Here is a 17,686-nt window from a genome sequence, read left to right as displayed (position 1 = left end):
CACACATATTATAATGCTGCCTATGTATAATGAAGGGTGGACACCCATAGTATAATGCTGCCTATGTATAATGAGGGGTGGACACCCATATTATAATGCTGCCTATGTATAATGAGGGGTGTACACCCATAGTATAATGCTGCCTATGTATAATGAGGGGTGTACACCCATAGTATAATGCTGCCTATGTATAATGAGGGGTGGACACCCATATTATAATGCTGCCTATGTATAATGAGGGGTGGACACCCATATTATAATGCTGCCTATGTATAATGAGGGGTGGACACCCATATTATAATGCTGCCTATGTATAATGAAGGGTGGACACCCATATTATATTGCTGCCTATGTATAATGAAGGGTGGACACCCATATTATAATGCTGCTTATGTATAATGAGGGGTGTACACCCATAGTATAATGCTGCCTATGTATAATGAAGGGTGGACACCCATATTATAATGCTGCCTATGTATAATGAAGGGTGGACACCCATATTATAATGCTGCCTATGTATAATGAAGGGAGGACACCCATATTATAATGCTGCCTATGTATAATGAGGGGTGGACACCCATATTATAATGCTGCCTATGTATAATGAAGGGAGGACACCCATATTATAAGGCTACCTATGTATAATGAAGGGTGGACACCCATATTATAATGCTGCCTATGTATAATGAAGGGTGGACACCCATATTATATTGCTGCCTATGTATAATGAAGGGTGGACACCCATATTATAATGCTGCCTATGTATAATGAGGGGTGTACACCCATAGTATAATGCTGCCTATGTATAATGAAGGGTGGACACCCATATTATAATGCTGCCTATGTATAATGAGGGGTGGACACCCATATTATAATGCTGCCTATGTATAATGAAGGGTGGACACCCATATTATGATGCTGCCTATGTATAATGAAGGGTGGACACCCATATTATAATGCTGCCTATGTATAATGAGGGGTGGACACCCATATTATAATGCTGCCTATGTATAATGAGGGGTGGACACCCATATTATAAGGCTGCCTATGTATAATGAAGGGTGGACGCCCATATTATAAGGCTGCCTATGTATAATGAGGGGTGGACGCCCATATTATAATGCTGCCAATGTATAATGAAGGGAGGACGCCCATATTATAATGCTGCCTATGTATAATGAAGGGAGGACACCCATATTATAATGCTGCCTATGTATAATGAAGGGTGGACGCCCATATTATAATGCTGCCTATGTATAATGAAGGGTGGACGCCCATATTATAATGCTGCCTATGTATAATGAAGGGTGGACGCCCATATTATAATGCTGCCTATGTATAATGAGGGGTGGACACCCATATTATAATGCTGCCTATGTATAATGAGGGGTGGACACCCATATTATAATGCTGCCTATGTATAATGAAGGGTGGACACCCATATTATAATGCTGCCTATGTATAATGAAGGGTGGACACCCATATTATAATGCTGCCTATGTATAATGAAGGGAGGACACCCATATTATAATGCTGCCTATGTATAATGAGGGGTGGACACCCATATTATACTGCTGCCTATGTATAATGAAGGGTGGACACCCATATTATACTGCTGCCTATGTATAATGAAGGGTGGACACCCATATTATACTGCTGCCTATGTATAATGAAGGGTGGACACCCATATTATAATGCTGCCTATGTATAATGAAGGGTGGACACCCATATTATAATGCTGCCTATGTATAATGAAGGGTGGACACCCATATTATAATGCTGCCTATGTATAATGAAGGGTGGACACCCATATTATAATGCTGCCTATGTATAATGAAGGGTGGACGCCCATATTATAATGCTGCCTATCTATAATGAAGGGTGGACGCCCATATTATAATGCTGCCTATGTATAATGAGGGGTGGACGCCCATATTATAATGCTGCCTATGTATAATGAAGGGTGGACACCCATATTATAATGCTGCCTATGTATAATGAGGGGTGGACGCCCATATTATAATGCTGCCTATGTATAATGAGGGGTGGACGCCCATATTATAATGCTGCCAATGTATAATGAAGGGAGGACGCCCATATTATAATGCTGCCTATGTATAATGAAGGGAGGACACCCATATTATAATGCTGCCTATGTATAATGAAGGGTGGACGCCCATATTATAATGCTGCCTATGTATAATGAAGGGTGGACGCCCATATTATAATGCTGCCTATGTATAATGAAGGGTGGACACCCATATTATATTGCTGCCTATGTATAATGAAGGGTGGACACCCATATTATAATGCTGCCTATGTATAATGAAGGGTGGACGCCCATATTATAATGCTGCCTATGTATAATGAAGGGTGGACGCCCATATTATAATGCTGCCTATGTATAATGAGGGGTGGACACCCATATTATAATGCTGCCTATGTATAATGAGGGGTGGACACCCATATTATAATGCTGCCTATGTATAATGAAGGGTGGACACCCATATTATAATGCTGCCTATGTATAATGAAGGGTGGACACCCATATTATAATGCTGCCTATGTATAATGAGGGGTGGACGCCCATATTATAATGCTGCCTATGTATAATGAAGGGTGGACACCCATATTATAATGCTGCCTATGTATAATGAGGGGTGGACGCCCATATTATAATGCTGCCTATGTATAATGAGGGGTGGACGCCCATATTATAATGCTGCCAATGTATAATGAAGGGAGGACGCCCATATTATAATGCTGCCTATGTATAATGAAGGGAGGACACCCATATTATAATGCTGCCTATGTATAATGAAGGGTGGACGCCCATATTATAATGCTGCCTATGTATAATGAAGGGTGGACGCCCATATTATAATGCTGCCTATGTATAATGAAGGGTGGACACCCATATTATATTGCTGCCTATGTATAATGAAGGGTGGACACCCATATTATATTGCTGCCTATGTATAATGAAGGGTGGACACCCATATTATAATGCTGCCTATGTATAATGAAGGGTGGACACCCATATTATAATGCTGCCTATGTATAATGAAGGGTGGACACCCATATTATAATGCTGCCTATGTATAATGAAGGGTGGACACCCATATTATAATGCTGCCTATCTATAATGAAGGGTGGACACCCATATTATAATGTTGCCTATGTATAATGAGGGGTGGACGCCCATATTATAATGCTGCCTATGTATAATGAAGGGTGGACACCCATATTATAATGCTGCCTATGTATAATGAAGGGTGGACACCCATATTATAATGCTGCCTGCGTGCAATTGAGGCTGTATACACAAATAATAATGTCTTTGTTCTATGAACAACAAAAATATAATGATTCCCAACGTAGAATAATAATAAATATATTTCAAATGTAGAATAATGGACAGGAAGTAAATGTCCCTATCAGTTATTGTTTTGTAGTTCCTCTGGGTGTCAGCACTGTCAAAGTCAGGAGTTGTGCAGTTTGCCATATAACCAGCAGATGGAGGAAGGGCTCTGATTGGGGCCACCGGTTACTTATAACAATGTATATATTCCATTCACTGAGAACTCAGGGGCTGAAGTAGCTTACACTTATACATTTTCAATACTACCATATCAACCCAAAAAACCTAGTTTTGGGTAGAGGGAAAGAGAGGAGACAATAGGCAAAATTGGGCAACAGAGATGGGGGAGAGAGGCCTGAAAGACATGGGAGTGGATGGGCGTATTAGAGACTATGGGGTGGGGTGAAAAGGGGAAAAGTGAAGATATATAGGGAGATTGGGAAGAAACAGAGACAATGGCAAAAGAGAGAGAGGAAAGAGGAGGGCAAAAGACCAGGAGAAGGGGGAAAGAGGAGGGATAGAAGAGGGCATAAAAAAAGAGAGAGGAGAGCAAAAAGAGAGTGGGAGGGCATAAAAAGAGGGGAGGGCACAAAAAAAACGGGGATGGCCAAAAAAAAAGAGGGTAGGCAAAAAAGGGGATGGGCAAAAAAGAGAGGGGTTGGCAAAAAAAGAGGGGGTGGGCAGAAAAAAAAAAAAAGAGGGGGGTGGGCAAAAAAAAACCTTAAAAAAGTGGCAGTAGAAAGGGAGATGGAGGATGAGAGGGCATAAAAGAGCGGGGGAAGGCAAAAAAGAGAGGGGTGGGCAAAAAAAAAAGAGTAGTGGGGGGGGGGGGGAAGAGAGGTCATGGGGAAAAAAGAGAGGGGTGAGTAAAAAAAAAGAAGGGTCGGCAAAAAAAAGAGAGGGGTGGGCAAAAAAAATAGAGAGGGGTGGGCAAAAGCGAGCAATGGAAACAGGTGTATAGGGGGCAATAGAGAAAGTGTAAAGAGAGACGCATGTTAAAGTGGCAGTAGCAAGGGATGTATAAGTGGCAGCGAGATGAAGGATGAGAGGCTTATGAAAAATGGGGGAGGAGACAGACAATGAAGCGAGAGGCATATTGGGGGGGGGGGGGGTGTGTAGGGGAACAGATGAGCGAGATAAGGAGTGTTAGAACGCCAGGGTACACAGAGAAAAAGCCGGGTGCTGACAAAGAGGGTGTGTGTGTGTGTGGGTGTGTGTATGTGTGTTTTGGGGTAGACTGAGGAGGAAAGAGAAAGATGTGGAGTGAGACAGCTTGGGAGGTGAGAGTGAGAGCTACAGTATAAAGGGGGGATGGATAGAATCGTACGTATACGAGAACCAGGGAACATACAGAGGGAGATGAGAGGGGAATAAACAGGGAAAAAGACAGACCAATGGGGGAGCGAGAGAGAAAGACAGACCGAGAAAGGGGTGGAAGGATGGACAGGGGAGAGAGACACTAGTATAGAGCAATGCTACATAAGAAGAAAGGTACAGATAATGGGAGGGGGGGGGGGGAGCAAGGGAGACACCAAGATAAAGGGGGAAGCCCCTGACTAACATAAATGGTAAAATGATCCGAACCCTAAGAAACACCACTCTGAATAAAAGACAAATACACAGATAACGGATCCTAAGCACAATGTTACTGAATTCTCTATCTGAGGATGTAACTGTAAGGTGACAAAAGGTCGGACTGTAAAGAACAGAAGTTCCTGAGAGCAGCTAAGTGCCTGTGAAGAGTCCTAACTCCATCATTATTAGTCGCTGGCATGGATTACAGCAAGCTCCAGTCAGCACAGACTCATCATCCTGCTGCACAGATCCAGGAGATACTAATTAATCAAACCGCGTCTGTCAGGAGCGGAATATTAATAACTGCCGGCACCGCGCCTGCTCTCCTCACCTTCCCACATCCCAGCAGCCATGCCCGTCTCTCCAGCCAGGCACAAATCATGTTTTGCATTGGTGAATAAAAGTAATTTTAGGCTGGTGAACTAGATCTCCGTCTGCCACTGTATTATGCCGGGAGACTGGCGCTCTGCTGTTTGTTTGCGGACATACTGTATTGCAGATTTAACCTGCTCAGTGCTGACAGGCAAACCGTTACATTAATCCAGAGGGGACCCCAGACGCAATGCAGAGATATCACCAGTCATACAGGTATTTACGTGTTGTAATGAAGATCGGTTCGATAAAAGTATTTATTGCCATTTTAAAAAATTGTTTCCCGTGGGATTTGAAGTTTGTTACGGGTCTGGAAAATTGCGGACGATACGAAGAGCCTGATTCAGGTCGGCTATGTAAGCTGCAAACATTGCAGCTTACCAAACGCCTGGGTCGCCGCCCGTCCGAACACCCGCCCCCTCCACTGCCGATTCCCCTATTCGCAAAGGTGAGCTCATACTCATAATTGACCACGCCCATGCGCAGTCCCCAAAACATCGGGACAAGGCCGAACTTGCTATATATTGAGTCAATTAGAATCACCCCCTAACTCCAGACATCCCTGTACCCTGCTGCCTAACCCCTCCCCCCTATACAACCTAACCCCTCCCCCCTATACAGCCTAACCCCCCCCCCATATAAGTGCCTAACTAACCCTCCCTCCCCGCAGCCTAACCTTACCAGTCTAAACCTGTCCCACACTAGTGCCTAAACCTTATCCCCCAGGATACCGCACCCCACGTACTAACATTCGCATGGCCGGCAGTGAGGATTCTGGTGCCGTCATCCTCACCAACGTTGGCATTTCAGCAATATTAATTATAAGGATGCCAACATTGGTGTTGTAACTGCCGGCAACTCTGTTATACAGCGTAGCAGGTGAAAAATAGCGTATAGAGAGTTAGAATGGAAAGAGTGCATTCTAACATTCCTAAAAATGGGGCAATCCAAATAAAAAAATCCATATATTTTTTGAATTGATCTAAATAATGACAACCTCCCGTAGGTTATATCACAGCTGACGGGGTCGGGACACAAAGGTAGAGATTACGGTGAATGACATAACACATACCCTCTGACTGCGCAGCGTCACTCCGGCCGATTTAAAGTCTGGGAATCTGATGCCGGCAGTTTCTGGTACAGCCTGTGAATGAAATAAAAACGAGGCGTTAACATACTAATAAAACGCCAACATTTCATGTCACCTGCAGGATAAACAGAAAATCAGCGGCATTTGGGTAATGGGAGCGCTACCGGAACCTGGTGGGAAGACTAAATAGATATCTAACTATGACAATGAGATTCCAGCACAGAACACGTACTAAATAAATATATTCCTTCCCACGGTTTTGCTGGACACCCTGTATAAAATGCACATTACGGTCACAGTAAGTTATACGTTGCCTCCTGATACCAATCTATTGTTCCATTAATTCATCTTATTTATGATTTGGCACAATGGAAGCTTGTTGGAATTGGTCTGCAGAGAATTTTGGAGATAATCCACATGATATATCCCACATGGTGCCAGGAAACCAATCCTGAAATTATACGCTTAACTACTTCCTAATCCATTCCGCAGCCTGTAATACATTTACGTGTGTTGTATTTGGCTCAATAAAATGCTCCCTCTACTCTGTGGTGGTCACTATAGTGTTGTGTGTGTTCTAGAGCAGTACTAGAATAAATCTTTATATAGTACAGTGGTCACTAGAATACCATCTATTCTACAGGGGCTACCAAAATGCTCGGATATTAATTAGTAGAATGAACTCTGTATTGTATATGTAGTCTCTGTATCATATAGAAATCGCTAGAATATGCTCTGTATTTCACAACAACCGCTAGAATACTCTCTACTGCACAGCAGTGACTATAATGATCTCAGTATTGTACAATGATCACCGGGATGCTCTCTGTATTGTACAACAGACACTAGAATACTCTAGTGTACAGCAGTGACTAGAATAATATGTATTCTACAGGAGATATTAAAATGCTCAGATAGTAGTGACTAGAACGTTCTCTGTATCATATAGAATGATCCCTGTATTTTACAGTGATCACTAGAATGCTCTCTGTATTGTACAGTGGTCACTGGAATGAACTCTATCATACAGCGGTCACTATAGTACACCATGTATCGTATAATGAATGCCAACTGATAAAGGGAATCTTCTAGGTTTCAACGGGTCCCCAAGGTAGCCAAACTGACACTTGCACAGGGCATCAAGTGCCCCTCCATATATTCAGTAAAAGAAATGCAATTGGAGCACAAGCTCAATCACAGGTTGCAGATCTGGCCTCTGTCCACTAATATGGATATAGTGTTTTAAATATCTTAAGCCTTCTAATAGTAGGTGGTAGGTCAGCATATCTGACATTTTACTGCCACGTCTTAGTCAGGCGATGTGTGGCACTCTGTGGAAGTATACATCCCAGCATGCAATGATACAGTTTTCCAGTTAGGGCCTGCTTAACCTTTGATAAAGCTGCACCGCTACAAGCAGCGAAACGCGTTATCTATAGCCTGGACCAGGACCAGGAGATCACTTTTGGACCTTATCAATTAGATTCCCCAGCGCTCTGGGTTGCCCACTCTCAAATCTTGAGAGACACCTGCTTCCTCACCATCCCGCTTCTGCGGTCCACTATTGTCGACACCACGTGGATACACCTCCGAGCAGGAATCAAGGTTGGTCACAACGAACTGAGATCACTGACCAGTTGGTCTTAAAATTCACCAACCCTGAGGACACCTGCCATTTGATACCATCCCCATTATTGGAGCCTCTAGCGACGTGAGACAACTGTGGCCAAAATAGCTTTCAGCCCTACTACATCAATTGGGTTTCTAATCAACTGTGGCCCCACAGTCGCATCCATTTGAGGACCTTTTTGCTACTCAGCTTTCGGGACTGGATCATAATCACCATCAGTGGTAACTATTGGGCAACCCAAATTATCCCAGATATTAACTTATATTCACCATTTATTGGGTTTATTCCATTCAGCCTCCGGTCCAGATATTGATTCACCTTTTATTGTTGTATGTAATTGATTTATGTCATATTGTTTTAATTGATATTAAATATTTGTACGATTATTTCATCAATACCAGCGCCACTTATTTTTCTTTTTAACTCAGGGCCTGCTTAAACCATGGCACGGCATGCTGGGGTGTGGCTTGGTCATCAGCCACTCAAAGCTTTGACCGTGTCCTTCAAAACACTTGCAAAGAAAGAAAGCTGCGGTGCAAAGGAAATTTCCCTCAGCGGAAATGTATTTCTGACAAGCCGTGAAACTTTTATATAGGACGGCTGATAGCAGCTCTTTCCTATAAAGTAACTTACGTTAAAGGGCCACTAAAGCTGAAAATATAATGTCACAGTATTCAGCTGGCACGCTGACAGTATATTGCATTATACAGCACTTTATCTGTCAAAAACTAGACAGAGGTGGGGGAACCAGCAGGCATCAATGTAAAAATGCCATTTATGTTTCAGGGTGTTCAGACAACAAAGGGAACGGAGATTTCTGAAGCTTTTGTGTCGAGAGAAAATTCCCTTAACATCAAAAGGAAAATATTTAGTATAAATCTAGAAGACAAAACTTAAGTACGACGTCTGCATTATAAGCACACTGACCTATAACCCCTACAGACACCAGGGAACGTTTATAGAAAGCGGTGCTTAGGAAAGCGGTTCTGTTGACCAGAGTAGCGGTTCTGTTGACCAGAGTAACCGAACATCCTAATTTACAAAGTGTCCCCACTTGCAATAAGTTTCCTGATACCCAAAAAGTATTACATTTACAAACTTGCATGCGCTCGAACCACTTGGTGAAGCAGTTGGTCCAGTCTGAAGAAGGTAGGTCTTCTACATGCTGAAAGGTCTCCAAGGCAGCTTCCGGTGACTCAAAACTGCAGGCATCTTGTCCTGATTTGTGGGAACATAAAAAAAGTTGCAGGGTGCCAGGTCTGGACTGTACGGTGGATGACCAAGCTCTTGGATCCGTACATGGGCTGGAAAATCCAATACTTTCCTGGACTTGTGGTCAGGTGCATTGTCACAATTGAGGTGGTCACCACGCGTGAAAGTTCTTGGGCGGAGTCTGGAAATGGCTTTCAACACTTGTGGTAGGTATTGGAGTGGTAAAGGACCTACATGACTAGTCTTGGCCACACAAACAGCCAACATCTGCTTGGCCACACTGCCCTCATGTGGGAAAGTCTGTGGTTCCACTCTTCCTACTGGTGTCTACTGGGCTGACTCATGTTTGGATTCTGAGTCGAAACTGTAGATCCAGGATTCATCTCCACTGGCGTGCTCTTAGAGTTTGAGCAACTGCTACCAAAACGGGCCAGCATGTTGTGGCACCAAGTCACTGAAGCCTCCTGCTTTCGAGTCAGCTCATGGGGCACCCAGTTTAAAGTAACATTGCTCAGGCCAAGCTTTGCACGGACTATCAAGTGGATGGATCCCGATGAGATGCTTATCTCCTTCTCAAACTGGGTCTTGGTAACCCTGGCCTTCACCTCCGTGATGGTGAGCACAGGTCAGCCGCATCGATCATCTCTTGCGCAAAAATTCCGCAAATCACTCAAACACAGTGGTTCAGGATGGTGCTTCCTCCACAAAAGCATCTCGCAGCTGGACAATGCTCTCCTGCTGTCGTACAAGATCATGGCTCTCCGTTAGCCTCTGCTGAGCTCCGTAACAAGGTGACCTATGCGTACGATGTGTCATACAGACGGCAGATGTGCACAACCTGACATACAGCCGAATTCAATAAGGGGCCAATTCAGGGCTACATAAATGTCTGCTGCAATTGCACCAAAATGTCTCTACTGACAACACACGAATAACACATCTAATACATTATTTTACACATAACTTTGAGAGCTTCTCAGAACGGAAGATATAGGAGATAAGGGGAGATGTTTTCCTGTGTGCAAAATATTTAAAGGACATAACAGACACCATTCTGTAACGCACTGCGACATTAGACACTGTTGGGCAATTGTCCTCACAACTAATGGGTACATCGACTCTACAAAGGTCAAGTCAAAAGTTCGACGGGTAATTAGCCGACCATAACTAAGGTCCACAGGGTTAAATGGGCATCAGTTTCAAAAGGCCGACATGCAAATCAGTTGTAACTAATTTTCCATTATGGTTAGGCACTTGGGGGGAGAGTCAAGTTGTTCTGCCTTAGTCTAAAGGGAATATACATTTATTGGGATGGAGTCGGCAGGTCGACAATAAAAAGGTAGACAGTCAATAGGTCGATCACTACTGGTCGACACATGAAAAAAGTTCAACATACCTTAGGTCGACATGGGAGAGGTCGACATGAGTTTTTCAAAAACTATTTCAAAAAGGTGATTTTTCAAACTTTACTATTCAAGTGGACGTAGAGTTAGATTATCATAACGTGCCATGCGTTGCGAGGAACTGTGCCCGAAGCATTAGAGGGGACACGGCACACTTATACGGTGTCCATGTCATGGAGGGGACGCGGCACACTTATACGGTGTCCATGTCATGGAGGGGACTCGGCACACTTATACGGTGTCCATGTCATGGAGGGGACGCGGCACACTTATACGGTGTCCATGTCATGGAGGGGACTCGGCACACTTATACGGTGTCCATGTCATGGAGGGGACGCGGCACACTTATACGGTGTCCATGTCATGGAGGGGACGCGGCACACTTATACGGTGTCCATGTCATGGAGGGGACGCGGCACACTTATACGGTGTCCATGTCATGGAGGGGACGCGGCACACTTATACGGTGTCCATGTCATGGAGGGGACGCGGCACACTTATACGGTGTCCATGTCGTGGAGGGGACGCGGCACACTTATACGGTGTCCATGTCATGGAGGGGACGCGGCACACTTATACGGTGTCCATGTCATGGAGGGGACGCGGCACACTTATACGGTGTCCATGTCATCGAGGGGACGCGGCACACTTATACGGTGTCCATGTCATGGAGGGGACGCGGCACACTTATACGGTGTCCATGTCATGGAGGGGACGCGGCACACTTATACAGTGTCCATGTCATGGAGGGGACGCGGCACACTTATACGGTGTCCATGTCATGGAGGGGACGCGGCACACTTATACGGTGTCCATGTCATGGAGGGGACGCGGCACACTTATACGGTGTCCATGTCATCGAGGGGACAACAAAACAGTGAAAAATCATGGCAACCTTTTAACGTCTACCTTTTCCATGTCGGCCAAATGCTTGTGTCGAACTGTCGACCTTGCCAGCCTTTTTTTACCGTGTCAACTGATGGCCTGTCGACCAATAGTGGTCTACCCAATGACTGTCGACCTTCTTATTGTCGACATTCTGACCCATACCCCATTTAAGAACAGATATCCATGTCCAGCTGGCCAGCACTCCGGCCCATAGCCAGCACTCCGGCCCATAGCCAGCACTAGACAGGAAACAAAAGTTTGCACTTGGCTACATGGCGGGCAGAAATTCAGGTGTCGGGCACTGTGTTCTGCCAACGTATGTGAATGCGGGCACAGTCGCCTGTAATTATAAGTGGTTATGTCACATCGGGTAACAATGCAGGACATCGGCTGTTCCCATTTGTGCACCCGGCACCACCGTACTGACAGCTTTCGGCTTAGAGGACATGATTAACTCCTCAGATGCTGGAACACATTGGACCTAGGAAAGCCCTGAAGCAACACGGCTACTTGGCTCAATAGCTGTTTGATTGCAGCCATTAAACACCCTGAAAAGGAGCTCAGGGGAGCGGCAGCGTCCTTGCTATTGATTCAAGGTTTCCTGATTGCCCCCTGAGCGTAAACAGAGGAGCCAGCGAGGGCACTTAGCATGCAGGCAGCACTAGGGCGGGCTGACACTTCTCAATGATTTTACGCCAGGACCCATCAGCAGGAAGTCATCGCCTGCAGACACGCGCCAGGTGTTAATTCCAGTTATTTGCAAAAACAAATACAGGCCAACATGGCACATGCAATTAAAGCATGGAAGGGTAAAGAATACACCTACAATATATCGTATACAGGCGGTTCACTGTAACTTCTTATAGGATCCTATATGCTGATCATGGACGTCCCCAGGTCCAGGCGATCTCCAGCCAAATATATCACTGCACGCCCACCCACTGTGCGTATACAGCAGCTGCAGTGGATCTCTGGCCCTTACAAAGCAGCAGGGGGGCGGAGAAACAGCGCTGCGATCTGTTGGCTGTTTGTCACAGGTCACATGACCACCACGAGGACAAGTCACATTGAGCACAGTAAAACTTCCTTGTATAGAAGCCAATTCTCACCTGTCACAGGAGGAACGTGACTGCGAGAAAGATGGTGGCATTTATTTAAATACAATTTACCATTCCTAAATGAACCTATGACACCTACTTTGGATAATATACATTCTTTTATATCCAGGGGGGTTGTTATAGATGTTTGGAAACTCAGACAATGAAAATGCATAAATCACTGTGGTTATTACCATGCTGCAGCAATGAAGAGGTTCATGTGCAAGGACTCTGATCGCAGTACAAATTTGTTCTCAAAATGGGCAAAACCATGTGCACTGAAGGTGGGGCAGATGTAACATGTGCAGAGAGAGTTAGATCTGTGCGAGTTATTTTGTTTCTGTGCAGGGTAAATACTGGCTGCATTATTTTTACACTGCAATTTCGATTTCAGTTTCAACACACCCCACCCAAATGTAGCTTTCTCTGCACATGTTACATCTGCCCCACCTGCAGTGCACATGGCTTTGCCCATTTTGGGAACAAATTTGGATTGCGATCAGATCGGAATAAGGGCCTGTACACACGTATAGTGATTTTATTCTTTATTCCAACCTTTTAGGAATTAAGGTGGTCCGCTCTCCTGCACTGTAATCTTATTATATGCTACTATTATTTCATTATTAACCTTTATTTATATGGCATCACAAGGGGTCCTTACAGATCATACACACAGGAAAAGACTTGCACAAAACTATTGCCAGTGCATGCAGCAACAATACCCATAAAAGCAGCACTGGCTGAGCCCTGTATGTCCAGACTATGGCCCTCCAGCTGTGATGAAATTACACAGCCCAGCATGCCTTGCCATTGTTTTAGCATTCCCTAATAGGAAAACTGTGGCAAGGCATCATGGGACGTGTAGTTTCAGAACAGCTGGAGGGCCATAGTTTGGACATGCCTGCTCTAAGCAGTTGTTTGTAACGGAGAGGAGATTAAAGTATAGGCCAAGGAAAAAAAGGGATGAGGGCCCTGCTTGTTAAGGTGGCCATACTCTTGTGCGATTTCATCCCATTTATATGCAAATTGCTGGTCCTATGTGCATTGGACCAGAGCCCCTATAGATTTATTGGACCAGCAGCCCTTGCTGGGACCACATATGATATAGCATATGCAAAAGGAGCGCATATGGGGTGAAAATGAATAGGGTGAGAGATTCAGAAAGTTAGAGATTTGGTAATAAATCTCCAGTTTTTTAAAGCGGCAATCATCTACACTGCAAAGCCGCTTTAAAAAACTGTCATCTCTCACTTTCTGAATCTCTCATCCTATTATATCTCACCCATATATATATAGCATGTGATCCAGTTGCCAGGGAGCTGCCGGGGTATCACATGTGATGCTAGCAAGCAATATCTTGCACAAGTGTATGTGGGGGCATGTAGAGCTTACAAGCTACAGGGTCAGGGCAGGCGGATAGCGAGGAGCATAGATCGGTGGGTTAGGATGAGAGCAGGAGAGCTTTAGTGGGTATTGAGAGCCTGTTTGATGTTCTGGAGAGAGTTGAAGATTCTGACAGGGAGAGAGTTCCAGTGGTAGGAAGCAGCACGGGCTGGGAAGCGGGATGGGAGGAAGTAATCAGTTGAGAGGAGAGACAGCGGCGCCTGGCAGAGTGGAAGTGCAAAGCTAGTGTAAACATAACATTTGAGTGGATGAATGAGGGCGTACAGGGACAAGTTTAGTCCGCTAGAATGCCTGCTCAGTCTTCATCCACCCTCTCAGGTTGACAAAGGAAAAGCAGAACCTGACAACCACTGTGGAAAGAGAACTCTGACATGCCGTCAGCATAAAAGTTCTGTCAATGTCTGGGATAACCGGATTATCAGACCGAAGGAAACTCAATCTTACTGGTTTTTCCGTTTCCTTCTTTTGCGGCAATTTCTTTTTCGTGGCCTTCCTCTCTGCGCGCCGCAGCTCGGTTGTGGTGTCGGCCGCGGTGATGAGTTTCTGTAGGTCCTGAGTTTTCTTTTCTCGCTCCTTCTTCCTGCTCTCGATTTTACGCAACTCTTGTATGAGATATTCCTCTTCTGACACCTGCAGGTAAACGTGAGAAAAACAAATCAGACTCTGGGTGGTTAACAACATGCAGAGGCCGCCACCTAGTGGGCAAGATCTGTACCGCATCAGAACGCAAAACCAAAGTAAGTTCCTGGGATATCTACCTTATTGACAATAGGATGAGTGTGGTGTTAGAGGGGAGGATCTGGCAGTAATTGGTGGGGAGCTGGTCTTTCTCCCTGGCACTGCGACTGGAGCACCAGTGAGGTGGTACTTAGGAAACCTTCAACATGACAGAGTGCTGGAATTCCCACTGCAGATGTGTCTGGGAGATTGGGAATAGATTCCTACAGTTGTACTGATGAAGGAGCTTCCCGGGCGGCGGGGACACTATATCGTATGCGATTCTGCATATGCTATATCGTATGCAATCTCATTCCCCTGCTGCCGGGAAGGGGGCCTTAGTGAGAGTTTAGACATGCAGCAAGTCAGGCCTCCAACTCTGACCCGATGCGCACAGGACCTTGCATAGGATCGGATGTCAAACACCTCCGATTTGGCCAAGTCTCACCCGATTTTCAGCACAATTCCTCGGAACCCGGTGAAAAGACGCCAAATCGGGCAAGTGTATAGATCCTCATCTCTGGAAAGTGGTGATGTCACACTGTGAAAGTGACATAATAGAGTGGGGATAAAACGCCTTGTCATCAGGACCATCTGAGTATGAGAGCGCCATAATGCCCCATCACAATGCAGAGGATATTAGAAGTCACCGGCCGAACATGACTTGGATCCCGATAAGTCTCCTCTGTGAACCCTGCCATGCTTACACTTATTTCTGTGTACCACCTGCTGCGAATCTTCAAATCCCCACCGCTAAACTTTCCCATTCACCGTATCCGAGACCCGACAGGCCATGAGACTGGACGCTCCGCTCCGCTAAGTGGTCCGGCACCTGTCCTCTATTTTGGAAGGGGCACAGAGTAAAACCGGCACAGAAGACGCCTCCGCAGTGCAGGAACAACTTCAAAACCAGTTTTATGGAGTTGGAGCAGCTCTGAGGGCAGAACGCGCGGCTAAAAGGAAATGGAGATAATTCGCAATAACCTTCCTGCCCCGCAACCTCCCTTCAGCTTTACAGAGCGAGATCAGGAACTGCAGCGAGCTGCCGAACACCAAAAGGATAATCTCCGACCTGCCAGTTCAGGAATCTAAGGGGAATTGTAGACGGAGGGTCACGAGGATCCGGAGTTCAAGGAAGAGCCTTCTAAAACCCATGTTATAAGCTAACAAGTCAGCACTTTATGGCTGGTTTAACTCTCTGTGCCGAAAAGTAATAAATACTGAGACAAGTCTTACCCTTACTGGTTAACGCTGACCCCAAAAAACAGCTAAATGTACCCCAATACTGATTTATTAAATGCTGTATGAGCTTGGTGCAGGCTATGGCACAGGCAATATACCAGCGTACAATGCGAGGAGATGTATTAAGTCTTCTGAAGTGATAAAGTGGAAGGTGGTTACGCACCAGCCAATCAGCTACTGTCCTTTTTAAATTTCAGCCTGTAACTTGACAGTTAGAAGCGGATTGACTGCTTCATTATCACCGGCAATTTTATCACTTCACCAGGCTTAATACTTCTGCCTCATAGGGGTAGATGTATGGAGAAGTGATAAAGTGCCTGGTACATTCTCACCAGCCAATCAGCTTGTAACTGTTCCCTTTTTAAACCCAGCCGGTAACTTAACAGTAAGGAGCTGACTGGCCAGTGATAAAGTACCAGGCACTTTATCACTTCTCCTTTATCACCGCTTCATACATCTACCCCATATTGAGAGAAATCAAACCCATGCTCACAGTCACTGGTGCTTATCCTGTTATAAGTATTAAGACATTTTGGGAACGGCGATTACTTTACAATAAATAAGTGTTAGTATAAGCGACAGCACCTGCTCTGGGGTCCTGCTATAAAGCCTCTCCAGCTGCTCCTTCCTCCTCCGCTCGTGAGCGGCATCAAACACCGGGATCTTCGGGTCTGTCCCAGGAGTGGCGCGAACATTTCCCAGCTTGGCACAGATACCGTAATAACGGTCTTTCAGATCCTCCGCTGACCTTTTCTGCAACACCAGAGACACAGGGGTGAATTTATGAAGCTTGGAGAAGTGTTATCTATCCCCATAAAGAACGTTAAGTGCAAGGTGATAATGGTTCAGCCAATCAGCTCTTACCTGTCAATTTACATATTGTAGCTGATTGGCTGAACCATTATCACCTTGCTCATAACGTTCTTTATGGGGATAGATAACACTTCTCCAAGCTTCATAAATTCACCCCTCAGTATCAGAGAGCATCACACATCATTATCAGAGGTGGCTGGGAAATGAAATACAATATGTCCCACTAAAATCAGAGAAGCAGGCTGGTAAAGGAAACACATTCTGTGAAACCATTTTATCAGAGAGCATGCTGGGAAACCGAATACATTCTGTGACCATATCGGAGAGCATGCTGGGTAATGTTCCGTGTTGTTTTCCGACTTCTTACTCATTTGAATTATTTTGGGATATAGGGAGGGATTTATCAGAGCTTGGAGAAAGTGCCAACCAATCAGCCTGTCGTCTTACTGCCTTTTGGAAAAATGATAAGCGCCGATTGGTTGGTACTTTATCTCTCTTCATGCTATCGCTCTGCAAGTTTGATAAATCTCCTACTAGAACATATAACTAATCCCAAAAAGTATTTCATATTATATGATAATAAAATGCAACTGTAACGGTATTTTGAATTCAAAAGTTCATAGCAGTTGTCACCCACCACTAACGCCCTGTACAAACAGGGCGACTTTCCCTGCTGAGCGATCAGCACACAGCGCTGGCTAGATCACCCAGCACACATAGTGATGCGCGCTGAGCAATCAGCACACAGCGCTGGCTAGATCACCCAGCACACATAGCTGTGCGCGCTGAGCGATGAGCACACAGCGCTGGCTAGATCACCCAGTACACATAGCGGTGCACGCTGAGCGATCAGCACACAGCGCTGGCTAGATCACCCAGCAC

The 17,686-nt window shown here is 45.2% G+C and overlaps 1 protein-coding gene across 4 annotated transcripts in view; it reads right to left on the bottom strand.

Annotated features, from left to right (window-relative positions):
• Positions 1–17,686, bottom strand: part of DMAP1 (DNA methyltransferase 1 associated protein 1) — a 68,657-nt gene that overhangs the window by 21,438 nt on the left and 29,533 nt on the right. For all 4 annotated transcript variants that reach the window (XM_083157461.1, XM_083157460.1, XM_083157463.1 and 1 more), the window contains exons 6-8: positions 16,577–16,744; positions 14,477–14,662; positions 6,381–6,452 (exon numbers count right to left, since the gene is read on the bottom strand). In XM_083157461.1, the coding sequence (XP_083013587.1) occupies positions 6,381–6,452; positions 14,477–14,662; positions 16,577–16,744 (426 nt within the window). The remainder of the gene's footprint in view (positions 1–6,380; positions 6,453–14,476; positions 14,663–16,576; positions 16,745–17,686) is intronic.

Source organism: Crinia signifera, chromosome 8, assembly GCF_055691185.1.
Source record: "Crinia signifera chromosome 8, ASM5569118v1, whole genome shotgun sequence".
NCBI classification, from domain to species: domain Eukaryota; kingdom Metazoa; phylum Chordata; class Amphibia; order Anura; family Myobatrachidae; genus Crinia; species Crinia signifera.
This window is presented reverse-complemented; position numbering and strand designations above follow the sequence as displayed.